The sequence below is a fragment of the Suricata suricatta genome, chromosome 10 (genome assembly GCF_006229205.1).
Source record: "Suricata suricatta isolate VVHF042 chromosome 10, meerkat_22Aug2017_6uvM2_HiC, whole genome shotgun sequence".
Lineage (NCBI taxonomy): Eukaryota > Metazoa > Chordata > Mammalia > Carnivora > Herpestidae > Suricata > Suricata suricatta.
Window position 1 is genome coordinate 115,071,291 of NC_043709.1, and position 15,803 is coordinate 115,087,093.

At 44.1% G+C, this 15,803-nt stretch overlaps 2 protein-coding genes across 4 annotated transcripts in view; one reads left to right on the forward strand and one right to left on the reverse strand.

The window, feature by feature from the left end:
* PTER (phosphotriesterase related) overlaps nucleotides 1–8,828 on the forward strand; it is a 72,763-nt gene extending 63,935 nt beyond the window's left edge. For 2 of the 3 annotated variants that reach the window (XM_029955168.1, XM_029955169.1), the window contains exon 5: nucleotides 5,216–6,470. In XM_029955168.1, coding sequence (XP_029811028.1) covers nucleotides 5,216–5,426 — 211 coding nt within the window. In that variant the 3' untranslated portion in view covers nucleotides 5,427–6,470. Of the gene's footprint in view, nucleotides 1–5,215; nucleotides 6,471–8,568 lie in introns of those variants that run through there. The other variant, XM_029955170.1, reaches the window with a different exon arrangement.
* C1QL3 (complement C1q like 3) lies at nucleotides 5,043–15,797 on the reverse strand. Its single transcript, XM_029955171.1, has 2 exons — nucleotides 14,677–15,797; nucleotides 5,043–8,914 (listed from the first exon to the last, which is right to left on the reverse strand). The coding sequence occupies exons 1-2, from the start codon at nucleotides 15,262–15,264 to the stop codon at nucleotides 8,735–8,737; spliced, it is 768 nt and encodes a 255-aa protein (XP_029811031.1). The 5' UTR covers nucleotides 15,265–15,797; the 3' UTR covers nucleotides 5,043–8,734.
* Nucleotides 15,798–15,803: the final 6 nt, after the last annotated feature.

Genomic DNA, 15,803 nt, shown 5'->3' on the forward strand with positions numbered 1-15,803 from the left:
TGGAAAATTTTTAGAGTCAAGGATGGATGGTTACCTGGTTTGTCTTGGCTACATGGTGATGTGAACAGTGAATGCACCAAGTTAGGGAATCTGGGAGGAGAAAGAGACTGGGGATTGACAAGGACGACTTTGGTTTGGGAATAATCTAAGAGTTTCTATCCAGTAGGGCCGTGGCTAAGGCTGTGAGGCTCAGGGGCAGAGATCTGGACTCAGACATAAATCTATGCATCTTGGTTTTGTATGTCATGGCTGGCAGCGTGGGAACGAATGAGATCACTCGGAGGAGAGAATGAGGACAGAACTCTGGGGAACACTGATATTTAAGGAATGGACTCAGGAACAGTGACTCAAGGACAGATTGAAAAGATTTCAAAGTGAGAAGAATATCAGGGAAATATGTTGTTGTGGAAGTCGGTGCAGGAGGATGTTTGAGGCAGAAGGCTTGGACACCTGACAGGTGGCAGGCAGCAAGTGCGGTAAAGGCTGAAAAGTGTCCATTGGATTTCACAGTCTGGAGATTCTCATTGCGCAGTCAGTGAAGTCTCCGTAGCAAAGTCTTGAGGAATGAGTAGGGGTGAGGGAGAGGAGAGCAAAGGTGGAAGTTACTCTTTCAAGAAGCTTGGTAGTCAGGGGAAATGGGTATAGGGCCGAAGAGAAAAGACAAGACAGGATCAAGGGAAGGTTTTGTTAAGAGTCCAGCAATGTTTGGGGTTGCCTGGCTCAATCGGTTGACCATCTAACTCTTGATTTTGGTTCAGGTCATGATCCCAGGGATCATGGGATGGAGCCCTGTATCGGGCTCAGCTCTGAGTGTGGAGCCTGCTTAAGAGTCTTTCTCTCTCTCCCCCTGCCCCTCTTCCCCATCCGTTCTCTCTCTCTCTCTCTAAAACTGACCAAGCGTTGAGCAATGTTTATGCGGCTGAGAGCAAAAGCAGAGACACAGAGAGAACAAATCGCAGGAAGCAGTTCCTATTCTACAGAGCTATGGACGTTATATGAAATAAAGCATGCAGAATTTTTTCATGAGTGTCTGCTGCTGAATATGAAAATAGTCAATTGACACTAACTTAAAACAATCTGGAGAGAAGAGCTATAGAGCAAGGCTTCTAAGGAGGCAAACAGATGGCATCTGGGAAGCAAACAGAACGTTGGTTGAAAGGTATAAGGTGAGTAAAGGGGTGAATGCAAATAGATGTTGTGGTGAGAATGGGAAACTGAGGAAATATGTCCACCTGAGTTCTGTAGGGTCTCTGTGAAGTGGATATGGTTATATTCTGAGAAGAAGGGAATAGATTCACGGCAGGACCTTGTAGAAGATGAGGAAGGCTGGGAATGGATGGAGAGATATTGATAGAACAGTGTATGTGAGGCCCAGGTGAGGCTCGAGATCACGTCTGCACAACTGTATGTGGGCACCAGTGCACATGATTTGGTGACGATATCCCCCCTCCCCACCGATGTTTTGTATTTTGATTGTAAGACCAAAGAAGCTTTGAGGAGAAGCAGAAAATGTGAACAGTTAGAGAGATTGAGGGTTGAGATTCTGTCTGGAAAATGAGGCTGACGGGAACTGGGGTGGGGTTGAGTGAGGGTCATGAGGTCCAAGCTGAACAGAAGAAGGTATAGAGAAAAGTGAAAAGAGATAGGAATAACACAGCAGAGGCAGCTAATTGGAAACTTGAGTGAAGTGGGAACGTATATACAGAAGGGGAGTGGAAAAGAGAGATGTGACTCGTGGTCAGGGTGGGAAAGTGAAGATTGGGATTTCAGAGAGGAAGTAGTCTTCCGTGACAGAGAAGGACCAGAAAGTGGTTGAGGGTGTAGAAAACTGTTTGGGATCCAAGTAAAGACACCTGACCTACAGAGGTGATGTCCAGAAACTGAGGCTCAAGCAGCAACAATAGGACATCCACCCACACGGGGGTTAAGGGAAAGATCTGGAGTCTGTGGCCACAGTTGGGACAGCCCCCCGGCTCTTACCGTGGGCAATCCACTTTTACATCTGTGTGCATTCTGCCGTCCCTGTGTATGGGCGCTCCTCCTGCATGACCTCATTAACAGCAAAATATGCTTCAAGTTTAATGTCATCAGGGAGAGCTACCTGATCTGTGAAACACTAGCTATGTAAATATGGAGAGCTCAAGCTGACCTGACCAATGAAGCTAGGACTTTAAAAGAGAAAAATTTAAACCACTGAAATCAATTCTTTGATACACCGGTTTATTGTTTCTTTTTTGTTTGTTCATTTTGTGTTATGATTTTACCTAACATGCTCACGAGCACCATTCCACACAGGCAGACAAGTTTCCCCAGGGCCCTGCGACCTTGTGTCATATGGAGAGGTGAATACTCTTGGGAATTTAAAGTGGGGAGTAGCGTAGGGCTTTGTCATCGTTCGTGATCTCAAAACCCAGATTTCCTGATGAATCCTGATTTCCTGATGAATGCCCTCAACGCACATTTTACAGTTCATCTTGGAAATGGGAAATTTGCTTCTACGACTTGTTTCCTTTTCCTCAGCCCCTTTGTGGCTACGAGCTATATCTTTTCTATCTTCTGGAGGAACCCTATGCCACCCACGAGGCTCCCAGTCCTTGAATTAGAGAGAGGGGATCTGCAGAGGGGGTCTAGGAAGGATATATGAGGGAAGAATGACCAACACCTCTCCTCATGTTCCTTCTCAATAACTTTTGGCTATTAATTCAAGAACAAGAATTTAATTTTGATTAGCCTTCATTGAGTCAAAGGTAAACCTTCTGGATGTATGGAAATACATCGAAATCTATATGTGATATGTGTGTGTTTGTGTGTATGCATGTATGTGTGCTTTATCTTCCTTAAATTAAATCATGCATTAGGTCACTTGACTCAAGTACAGTTCACGGTAATTACTTAATGACCTTTAGGAAGGGGGTGAGTCCCGGCACCCCCCTAGGGCGCCATCTCTTGGCCACTTGATTTTCCTCATCCATTGGCAGTCCCCTTCTGAGCCTTAGTCATCTTACATCTCTGAACTGCGAGAACACAGAAGCACGCTTCTGCCTACCTCTGGTTTTCAGCACCAGAAATTCTGTGTCTAACACCTGTTTTCAATCTTATGCTCCATTTCTCAAATCTTATTATATCTCTGCCTTTTCACACTTTGTAGTCTCTCTCTAATATTTGTTTGCAAAACATTAACTCATTTGTATTTCTATAATTACTGTCATTTTTGTCTTCTCATCTACAGTGGTTCCTTCCTTCTGGCAGCATCTCTCAAACTACTGTTCCTCCATACAATGGCACAGCATGAGAGACGAGCTTTTATTTTAAGATTGGCCAAGTTACGTCTTGATAGTCAGGAGAGAACTGTTTCGTAGAGTCATAGCAGTATCTCTCTCGGGAGGTAACCAGTCTCTACGTTGTTGACTTAATCCGTTCTAAGAATTCTCATTTTTAAGTGAGTGCCTTATCCACGACACTCTTCCCTTAAGACTGCACAATTGAGTAACTGTTTTTAGGGAGCGGCACAAGACCGCTTACGGGAATTTGTTTTTCTGTATGATATGTCTCTGTCGCAATACAATATCACTTTTTTTTTCTCAGACCAGGAAAAGAGACAAAAGCTTTTGGGAAGTGCTCAGAAAGGATAAGGGGGAAGGCATACCCTAAAATTTCCTGTCATGTGACGCTCCTTTTCAGTTGCCGATCAAGGTTCGTCACACTAAGTTTCTGCGTGGGCATGCGTTCTGTCAAGTCTTTCTCCCTTTTCGTAAATGATCCTAGAACTCTTCCAGGGAATTGCCTCAAAGGGAGTTCCGCAAGTACTTTCAGATCAGAGCTTTTGGACGTTGTGCTGATTGACGAGGTAAATAGCCATGATGGTTCAGACAGCATCCAAGTGCTTATAGGACATGCATGGGGATACACGGGACATGAATGCAGGTGTCTAGACAAAAATGCTTGGTGTGGCTTTTCTTAGGCACCTGCATTCCTCTGACCTATGCACACAATATCTCATCTTCAATTATTATTTTAAAATGAATGTTCTCAGAGGGCAGAGCTTTATGTCTGAGCTTTTGTGGAGTGGCCCACATTTTGCTTACTTTTAGTAGTTATTAAATATGACTCATGCACTAGAATGCCAAGAAATGTCATGGAAACAAAAAGGATATCTTTTGAATAATTAGCCCTTGGAGGAAGGTGCTGTCTGACCATCCAGATTCATTTGGGAATCTGGAGACTGACATGACCATGAAGAGAATGCCAGAGAAAAGCCATTGTCTCCACTTTGCACCTCCTGCCATCAGAGACCCGAGAAAGTCACGACAGACACTGCCCGGAGCCCAGACACACACAGATGGTGGCTGTCAGGGGTGACTCACACTATAGATTACAGCATTTCACAAAGCAAAGAGGATTAGATGTTTAGACAGTATTTGGAAAGCCCTTCACTAGTCAACTGGCTATAAATTTAAAGGAACGGCTCAGTATTATAGCAATCTTGTTGAGAGAGAAGGAAGGCAGCGTAAATTTGTATTGGTTGATTTGATACAGTGCTCTAAGACTACTGCTACGTCCCACTTCTCATAGACCTCAAAGGAACAGATGCTCCAAATACACAGGTACCTTTGCTGATCTTCTGAAAATAACCACTGAGCTTATCATATGCCCCGCGCTTTCACACCAACTGATTTGATTCTCAGAATGTTTTACCTTTGCAAAGATTCCTTTTGCTTCCCTGTTTTAGTCAGAAATTCCCATTGATTTAATTTGCCGGAAGAAGGAGGGAGGGAGGGAGGGCGAGAGAGAGAGAGAGAGAGAGAGAGAGAGAATGAGGTCTGGAAAATGGGCCCACTAAGAGAGGTATTTTAAAGTGGAGAGCGGGATACAAACCTAGAACCAAGTTATTTCGCGAAATGCCCAAGTAGTCACTCGCTCCGACTGGCACATCCTATTAGAAGCTATTTTTAATGCAGTATTGCAGGCACTGTCCTAAATATCGCAGGCTAGAAATTTCTGTGTGCATGGAATAAGGATCATGTTCCTACAAGGATGCAATATTATCTTTATCTTCACCACGCAATCTTTATTAAGGGTCTCCCAGGACACATGCCATAGCGGAAGGCAGTTTCTCTACAACAAGCACAACAGGTTTACGAGTAAAAAGTTTAAAGCACCCTGATAATTTTAAAAGTGAGACGAATGTCCTATAATGAGTTAACATTTTTCACAGAGTGCGTCTTCTGGTGGATGAAGGCTATGAAGATCGAATTCTGATGGCGCACGACATACATACGAAGCATCGGCTGATGAAGTATGGAGGTCACGGCTACTCTCATATACTTACCAACATCGTTCCTAAAATGTTGCTTAGAGGGATCACTGAGAATGCGCTTGATAAGATACTGATAGAGAACCCTAAGCAGTGGCTAACTTTCAAGTAGGATGCTTGTGCATGAATTCACACCTTGCGTAGGAAGCGCGCAGAGGACGTTTCAGTGATTTCAAACCTGCTGTGAGATATTAATCAGAGCCATGTAGGATGAATGACAGAGCATTTCCTCTTTATGAGAATTAGAAATGTTCCCTTCTCAGAAAGCAGCTATTACACGGGTACCTTTAGGAAGTTACTGACCTGTTCGAGCCCTCTTGTTTTGCCTTCAAATAAATACAGCAGTGCCTGTTTCCAGTGATTTACAGTCTGGATCCCCGTTAGCGGAGTTTTCCTTTGTTTTGGTTTCTTAATCTATCCGCTGCACTACTTGAGGAAATTTAAAGCGTTTCTAGTTAAATTACCCCCTTCTGGAGCAATCTAATGTTTCCTGTAATATTGATGATCCTACTAATTATCCTGCTGTTCTTTAATTAATGCTTAATGAATAATATGGCACGTTAAAATAGCTTCTGCAGCATGGGAAGTTAAATTTTGAGACCTTTCTCCCCCCAAAGGATACTGTAATACAATCACCAATTCACAATGGTAAAAATATTGTTGAAGCTTAATTATATTAATTATATATTGTAGTAGCTGTCGACCTATCCATATTCACTGGTAATAAATCAGTTTTGTTGCCTGTGGCTTACTGGTATCCATTTTTGCTGTAAAGCTCTGTTATTTTAAAACATTTGTATAAGGGGGCATGAACATATAATATTGAATTATAAACATTCAATCGTAAAAGTCCAAATATATTACGTAATATAGTTTAATGATTCATTACATTTATAACAAAGGCCACAGTTTAATTAATAATCTATAATGCAAAAAAAGAGAAATGTTTGCCTTATATATATATATGTGTGTGTATTTCCTTTATTTCCCTTACCTTTTATTTGTTTTTCCTTGGGCCTCAACAGAGAATATAATGCTTAGTTATCTGAAGAAAAGGTCAGATCTATTAGAAATGACATTCTGATTCTAGAGCCTACTCCTCAAAAGGTACCCAGCCCTGATGTTTTGTGTAAATAAAGTCTCTTTAAAAATCTTATTTGATTGCTGTTTATAAATTAATCTTTTGGTTGATTCCTCATTATGCTATTTGTTTCCAAAACCAACAAACAAACCAAAAACAAACACACAAACAAAAAAACCCAAACTCTCCACCCCCCAGCTGCCAATTCCTCTTTGATAAATATGTGTTGTTAAACAGAAATAAATTCGTTGAAACCCCATTATGAGCTCTCTAACACACTGGAAAGGCCACGCAGAATTAGTCATCATTCCTGATGAACGGGCTAGGTGTTTTTGATCATAGAGATCATGACAGAGACTCCGACCACGGCATTTACACCAAGCAAACAGCACCTTCAGATGGGAACACCATGCATAACTCTTCTGGAAAGGTGACGTTACTAAACACAAGATATTCCTATGGCTCAAAAACCATCAAGCTTTCTGTGTATTGGAACATAAAGTGCCCAAGAGGAACGAGCCAGGAGAACAAACTAATTCCTTTAAATGAAAAAATGCAAATGCCCTTCACCAGTAAAACAAGCAGATTTTTAAATCCCTGTTTTTGAAATCTACTTGTCAGAGCCTTCAAAGGCAACTGGGGGCAGAGGGGGGAAGGACAGATTTTTCATTGTAATAGTGGAAGTTGTCTGATAGTGAGGATATATCAACATGCATTTTTAATCTTTTTCTTAGATTAAAGAGATGGCTTTTGGCAGTGTATTTTAACCAGAGAGAAATGATTTGCACTACTCTTGGAGCCTACTTTACTGTCAGCTTTAATCCACCTGAGAAAAAAAGAAAAAAGTGATCATTCAAATGCATATAATTCATAGACAACGCAAAAGAGCCACTTAGTTTCTGCAGTCCGAACAGTAACAGTCTGACACAGAACGCAGTGGGAATATTGATTGGCATATGGTAATAAAGAAACCATAGGCTTAATTTACAGACGTGATGTATAGGGCATTTTAACCTAGTAAAATTTAAGTTTCCGGGTAACTCTTAAAAGAGAGGTCATTTAAATTATTTTGCTATTCCATACACTTTTGTAATCCAAAATATATTTCGATCCAAAATAAGTCAACTGATTTATGTGTGTTTGTGTGTATATATACACATACTTTTTTAAATTAAAGTTTTGAAGCTAAAAAGCCACGAGTCTGAAGCCATATATATATATATATGTATATTTCATCTAACGTGTGTGTGTGTGTGTACACACAAAGACATGTATATGTAGCAGGTATTTGTATAAAATATATAGACTTTGTGGTCATATTGGTTACATGGGAAATTATTCCTTTTGAAATAATCTCAGGCCAGGACTTGTAGTAACTATTCGAAGGCCTTACTGAGTGTCCTCTTGGTGACCCATGCAGTAGCTCAAATTAAACCTTTGTGCATTGGGTTTATGAATAATCTTTTGTTCCAAAGAAAGCAAAAGCCGTAGTCTGATTTAACACCAAAGAATAAATTTCTCTGACTTTCTAAGTAAATCTACAGGCATTCTACTGACAAAATGGACACACAGGGGATTTTCTAAATACCATACATAATTACACACTTGCACACTTAGAGGGTAATCCTATGATACAATTTCGATCTCCAGTTTTAAAAGATCATCACCGGAAAGGAGAGGAAAGAAAACTCGCAGGAAAAAGAAAATGCGAAACTGATCATAGGCTTGGGAATTCCCTCAAATCCAGAAAATTCCAGGTTAAGGCTTGAAGTTGAATCATTCCCAGGACTAGCTCTAAAGTTAACAAAAGTACAAGGCAAACAATTTCTTTGGGGACAAGCAGCATTATTTCAATTAGACCTTCTCCTGCAGGGTAAAATCATTCTCCCCACACTATGAATGGACTCCAAGTATCATAAAAGCAAGAAAACTCACAAGAACCAAAGCTGACATAAGGATGAAAGGAGCAGAGTCACAGTACACCAAAGTATCATAGATATCGGAGAAATAATTCAGTGTCTTAGATTTTTCTATAAAAATTTGTGATCTATATAGGACTTCATTCACACGGACACTAACGATAAGGAGGAGAATTTGCTTTGGCGGTAACTGGATAACACATCTGCTTATCTTGCTTTTAATATATATATATATATTTTTTTTTTTTTTACAGAATGTTTCTGAGTATACAGATGTGAGTCAGGTAGCATTTGAATTCCGCACATATACACAACTGAGGCGCCCCGCAACCGGCATCCCCTGGGATCCTTGATTCACTGACGTTAGCCACATGAATCCAGCGTCCAGACTCAGAACCATAAAGCTTCGTTTCTGCGTTATCAGTCAGCGTAAATAATAAATCCAGAGAATGTGCTGTATTTGTTGTTATTTCCTCCGTGGGCTTTCCCGCCATCTAATTTGATGTAGACTTCATCTCCTGGCTCCAAATGAAGAACCACACTGTTACTGGCGTAATCGTAATTCTGATCCGCGTCCTGGGCGATGGCGCTGGCACGCACCTACGTGAAACGAACAAGAATTAGAATATGTAGAATTCTCCAGGCTTTTTTTTTTTTTTTTTATGGCTGGTCACACAGCCTGTAAGCAGACTTGTTGCCACAGCACAGAATTTCACATGGGAGAGCCACCTGGGCCTTGGAGCTCCTGGAGGATATCTCTGCAACGGTCTGAACTGTGTCCCTGGAAAGAGGGCCAGAACTAAGAAGAGCGTGCTTTCCTGAGGGTCCTTGCGCCTGTCTTTTCTTACCTTACGTTGTGAACAATGCACCCCCACCTAAAGCAGCGCTTTTCCTAGTTCCTTGAATCTCTATGCCCAATCACTTCTTGGAATGGAATTAAGGGGGATTTCTTTGCATTTTAATTTAAGCCAATTGGCAACATTCTAAACCAGCTGTTCAGGACAGAGGTTTCATCCAAACCTCAGCGAGTCCTCAGGATTATCAGAATATTGAGATCCACAGGCAGTTGAGACTCAGAGAAATAAAACAACTCCAACTCTACTATATAGAAAGGGGGGGGGGGAGGAAGAAAGCCTTTTGATTTGAGGCATTCGAAATCTAATTCAGGTGAAGCCTTTTTTGCCAGAAACCTAACTCAAAACATCACCCAAGTTTGCACAGTTCATTTTTCTATCTGTGCCTTTTAATCACTTCATTGTGAAGTGTGCGCTTAAATAAATTATGTAACTTCAACAGATCTAAAAGTTGTAGAAGGAAGGAAGATTGGAGGCCTCTAAAATTTTTAAAAAATTTTTAGTGATCTGATTAATACCCTTTTACATTTAGGTGACTCTAAAATGTATGGTTTGCTTTGAGGATGGAAGTTGCCTATGATCCGCTCAGGTTGAGCCTGTGATGTGGACATTCTATCATATTCTCAACTCAAATTAGGCTTCATACTCATTTAGCCATATTTTGATTCTGCCTTGGAAAAAAATTTTTCAATAGGCAGACTTACACTTGATTTATTTCCGTAAAACATCTACTCTGTGGCTTGTTTCTACTCCATTATAATGGTATTCCCCTGAATAACAGAGCAAATGATTTAGTGGTTTTGTAAACCTGCATTCTGTGATAATGCCTGACTTAGGGTACCGGGTGCTGGATTTTATCACTTGGCAAAATGAGGGAAATGAGGCATACGTCAAGAATTTCCAGGCGTTTCTTTCAAAATTGAAGTGATGGGTTTTCAAATTAAATTTTCATGGGGTATGTTCTCACATTAATGCTGAAATGTTAAAAAAGGAGAAGGCTCTTTGACACCACTGAAGTAATTTGAGTAGTATTTTAAAAAGTTCTTTCTCTGGATATTGTATAGCAAAAGGAGAAAGGGCTTAAAGGACTTAGAATTGCTTAACATTGGGCTAAGTGACACCACTACGGTGAAAGCATATACCAGCAATTATGCTCAGAAACACTGACTCTCATGCACACACCGATTCAGTGAGGCGATCTGTGTTGACCATTAAGCAATAATACAATTTCATGTCACAGTATTTCCTAGAAATTAATTGTAGGTTTGTAGGAGTTGAATGCTTTGATTCATTAATTTCATCTAGTCTTTAATTCCCTGGGGGGGAAGAAATCTACGAAGAGAATAGTGCTATTACGACCTGATGCTTTTTTTCATGTGTGAATTTTTAATGGGTTAGAAAAATTAAAATACGAAATAGTAATTAACCATATCAGTAATATGTTAATGAAGTCACAATCCATAAATATACTTTTCAGCTATTATTAATAACCAGACGTATTCAGTGCCTTAGGTGCTCAATATACACTCTATGGGCCTGGTGCTTTAACACTGTTTTCTATGGAAAGGCATCTGGGAACCAGGCCTCCTTAAAATCCCTTGATTTGCAGACAATAGTCTTAAATGCAGTTTTTATTCTATGGAGTATAAGCACAAAGCCATGTAAATGTGACCACTTGTATTCTGTGGGTACAACCATGAAAACCTGTAAATACATCCCCCAGACTAGAAGGTTCCCCTTATGGTTTTTCCCTTCCTTTGCCGTGTGACTGCTTTTTAATAAAAGTGATCCTCGTAAGACATTAAGCTATACTGTAGACCGCAAGACGTCCCCAGTTAAATAACGGCCGTTCTCCAGCGTGCTTTGCACAATTTCAGTACGTCTGCTCACCTGATCACACTCGAAAGGTATAATGGAACTTGAAATTTCAAGCTCTAGTAACCTGCTCAGTGACTTCCAACAATTCCTCCTTTAAGCCATCAAACTACTAAGCAAGGTAATGCATCCACCTTAGAGGCTATTTTCAGGTTCTTAAATGCACACCGATTTCAGCATTTTCTCCGGGAATATGATGCGTCCTTTCCTTAGCCCTTTGTACCCGTTGCTGCCTAAATGTCCTCTAATATCTTTTCACAGCATAAGTTAACTATTTCGGTTCAGCTTCATCCGTGGTGCGGGTTTCGCAGCTTTTAAAAAGATCAGAGTGATTTGACGTTTCACTAATCTAATAAATGAACATCAACTCACAAACTGTTGTTTCCAATATATCTCCTATTCATGGATGCTGTAATTCATACGTTCTTAGAATAAAAATTGGTCTTTGATTATTTTATGGTTCTAATTTGGGCCACTTTCAGTTTTTAATATAGTGGCTTAGTTATAATGTCACATGAGAATATATGCGACTACATACATAGCAATTTTTAAATTCAAGTTTTCTGCTCAACGGGTGCAAACATATTAAAATGATGTGTCCTGCCTCTCTTGTAAAGCCATTTGAGCCCAACTTTTACCTTTCATATGCACTGTCATGGGCTCTCAACAAATGGTCTGATTAAATTTAGGCTGATGGTTTCAACAGGGAATATGAGAACTGTAATCCTTTTAGTGGCGTGTTTGTGACAATGTGGTAGCCTGTGTGGCATTAGCATTATCTTATTAGTGAGGGTTTATCATCAGAGATGATATTTATGGTAACATTTGCTAATTTAATTAATTGCTACTGATGCTCCCATAATTTCATTTTCATTGTACTTCTGTGGGATCATAAACAAAAGGTTAAGTGGTGCATCAGGTTAATTTACCGGCCTTTGACGTTTCCGTCTGTGATCTTGCATTCAACACAAAGCATAAATAAAATGCTTCTCATATGGTTACGGTCCAGAGGCACTCCTCTACCCTAGAGTGAACTGCTTTTTTTAGTTTAATTTTTGTGCTTCTCAAATCCACTTAATCCACAGAACATTACACTGACATGGATCTCTGAGTTTCTGTTTTATGAAAACAAATTAGGTCTGCTCAGGGGGGAAACTGCCATTCTGAGAAGGGATCAGACAGGAACATAACTGAACAAGGATAAACTATTTGTTTAGTGGTAATCACATAAATTTCATAAAATACTTGTGACTTGCAACTCTCTGCAAATCCGACTTTACAAAACAGTTCTAGGGATACAATTCCTTAACAGTAATATCTTAATAACCATTTTCCAGAATAATCCATGCCGATGTTGAAAACATATTGTTTGCTGCTACATATATATATTTTTAATTACTTGTTGCACACCTTCTGACGAAGTCACAGCTTAATCATGCCCATGGGGAGCTTTCTACATGATAAGGTCAGCTCCTTTGCTTTATTTTTTTTTTCCTGATCCTCCTAAAATGTACATGCTAGGATGATACAAAGGAGGCTTCTACTCTCCAAACAATGAAATCATTTTAAAAACAAAATGCATGTAGCACATGTATCTAAAATAGTTTTCTTGGGATCAGTACAGTATCCCTGATACCTGGGCTCAGCAGTTGAGATGGCGACATTGAAACTAATTAAAATGTATCATTCCCTCATTAGTCATGCAATTGCAATTTCTAGATATTTAAAGATGTGAGTGTTTTTATTCAGTGGCTGGTAAAACTTGATATTATTCCATTTTAATTAATACCTATAAAAACAATCCTTCGGCCTGACAGTAATTTCCAGACCTAACCTCTGAGTCAGAATAGAGCACTTGGAAAGAAATGGGTGCCTCATCACTGCCTGGGAAGGGGCTGGTCATAATCCATTTCGTAAAAGTGACAGAATACCTCTATTTGGGTACAGTGAGTCATGGCCTTTGTAGCCATTTGCCTGTAACTGGCTCACTGCTTTAGAAATGATTTTTATCTTAATATTATTTTTGTGCATAATAACTATAATAAACAACTCTGGCAGTGCCTCCTGGTGGCCATTTTCCCTTTTTTGTTGTTGGGGTTTTTTGTTTTGTTTTGTTCTACCTGTCCTCTGGGTTTTTTGAGGTTTTTTTTACTTCTCAATTCCTTTATAAGTGAGGGGTGGAAGGAAGTGGGGGTAGGCAGGATTCTTTTGCCTTTTCTTATACATTTAGAATATTTGTCTTGCACTTTTGAAAAAAACCTCTGATACTGAATTAGGCCTTAGGAATAAATCCTGCTTTACTGCTGCGTATTAGAAACCGGGGTTAGAACCACAAAGGCCTGAATTCAAGGGGCGGGTGACCTGAAGCCCAATGAGCCCTTGTTACATCTCAGGTGGCCACAGCGGGGTTTCCAGGCCATTCCCTGGGCCACCCAATAAGCAAAATAAAAGCCTGAGAACTCAGCCCAGACCTCAGGCTTCGGGTCGCGAGGCCTGCGCCCGGAGCGCGGCTGCGGATTCAGCGCGCCAGCCTCGGGTCCGATTACACTTTTAGGGAGTTACAAATACTAATTTCCTCTCCTGACTAAGAAATCGGACACACTTTGGTTTTGCACTGACCGCGAATTTCTCAAGCCAACGGTAAAGCGGTCCCGGCATAAAACTGCCCACCCGTGGCCCTTGTGGCCGAGCAGACCAGCTCCGGAGAGTAAGTCCCAGTGGCCCGGACGCTGTTCCGAGCCCGGTTCACAGTCAAAGCCAAGGCCACTGCTTCTTGAGAAGGCGGGGCTGGGAAGACTCCCCAGCCGGCGGCCCGGGGCTCCCAGGCGGCGAGGGCCATCGCCCCAGGGCCGGCTCGGCCTCCTGCCCTCCTTGCCACCTGCCCGTGCGGCCTCCTACCCCAGCCAGTGGAGTTCGGGGTCTGTGTTTGGGTGCGAGTTTTACAGAGTACACCCATGAGTTTCAACTTTTTCCTATTGTTATCAACACTCTTTACTTCTCCCCCTTCTTCTGCTTTGGCTGAAATCTAAACAGGAGTTTGCGTCCGGAATTTGACTATGTGCTTGTTCCCGAGGGCTGGGACGCAGCAAGAGCCTAGGCGACCGCGAGTCCCCGGTCCCTCTTGGGCTCGGGACGCCCCACACTTGGATTCCCTCTTTCAGATCCCTTCTTTCTCCAGGGGGCCCCTTTCTGGCCCGAGTTTGTCACCCTGGCACGCCCATTTCGGGGCTCCGCCAGCCCTCCTATTCCGGGCAAAGCCTGAGAGCGACCCTAAGCTGTTGAAGATCCCACAGGCGAGGGGTGACTTCCCGCTCCGGGCCTCCCCGTGCACAGGCTGCCCAGGGCACCGAGCTCCCCGCGTCCCTGCCCTCGAGGGTCGCGCTCGCACCGGTGCGCGCACGGAGTGCAGGTCCTAGCTTGGGAACCGCCCTCTCCAGGCCTCCCGGCGCCCTCGGAGGCTCGCGACCTCCGCCTCCCCAGGGAGTCACGGCGTCCCCGCGGCTCCACTCCCGGGAACCCAGCTGCCGCGCCCTTCCTCCGAGGGCTCCCACCCCCATTTCCGGGGTCTCCTCCCTCTCGCCAGCACCTTCCCGCGCTCCCTCCCCGCCCACCCCGCTGCCTGCCGGCACTCACCTGGTTGTTTTTGCAGAGATCAGCCCACATGCTGGTGCCGTCCCCTCCGCGCATCAGGACGTGGTAGGTGAAGAAGTAGATGCCCGGGATAGAACAGGTGAACTTGCCCGTGGTGGGATCGTAGTGGTTACCGAGGTTGGTGACCACGTCGTCGAACTTGAGCACCTCGTAGCCTTCGTGCTGCCGTTTGAGGCCGGCGTAGAAGGCGATCTTGGGCACCGTGCTGTAGGTGGCGGCGCTGATGGCCCCGGCCGCGTTCAGGCCGGGCGCCCCGGGCGGGCCCGGCAGGCCTTGGCGGCCGGGCTCGCCCTTCTCGCCCGGAGGGCCCACGGGACCCGGCGGCCCGGGCTCCCCGGGGGGCCCCCGCGGGCCCGCCTTCCCCGGCCTGCCGGCCTCGCCTTTGGGGCCCTGGATGAAGGTGGGCAGGGACTGCATGAGGCCGCGGTCGGGCGTGGCGGCCGTGCTGGGCGCCTTCGTGCCCCCGTAGGGGTCGCAGACCATGCGGCAGGTGCCCAGCATCTCGTAGTGCGCCGACGTGCCGGCCGAGCTCACCAGCACCGGGATGAGGATGACCAGCAGCAGCACCATCACCACCCCCAGCGCCCCGGCGGCGATCAGGCGCCTCCTGCTGCCCACCAGCCGGCTCAGCGCGGGGCGATCCTCTTGTCTGCTTTTGGACAAAATTTTGAAGGTTGGGCGGGGACCTCCTCAGAGCCGAAAACAACCCCCTGCGAACCCCAACTCCCCTGGGCGGGCACGCGCTGGCCGCTCCCCGCCTGCTCCTGCTCCTGCTCCTGCTCCCCCTGCGGAGGCTGCGGCTGGGGAGGGAGCTCGGACGCCGAGTGACTTGAGCTGAAGTCCCGGGCTGGGGGTGGGGGCTGGGGGCGGGGTGCGCAGGGCGCCCTCTCGCCTCCCGCGAGCCCCTCGGCACCTGTGGCTGTGCCTCGGGCGCCGGCGCGGCCACCCGGAGGGCAGAGCCAGCCGCCGCCTGTCGCGCTGGCCGGGGGCCGCTCACACTTTTATGCAGCCGCCGCCTGCGATCGACTTTTCCGTTTTTGCCGACTGCGCCAGTTCGCACCAACTTTCCGTCTGAAGTTGCCTTTTTTCCTGCCTCCTCCTCTTCTTCT

Coding starts and splice junctions, on each gene's coding strand:
- C1QL3 (XM_029955171.1), bottom strand. CDS start 15,264: ATGGTGCTGCTGCTGGTCATCCTCATCCCGGTGCTGGTGAGCTCGGCC. Junction 8,915..14,676: donor ATCTCTGCAAAAACAACCAG/GTGAGTGCCGGC, acceptor CGTTTCACGTAG/GTGCGTGCCAGCGCCATCGC.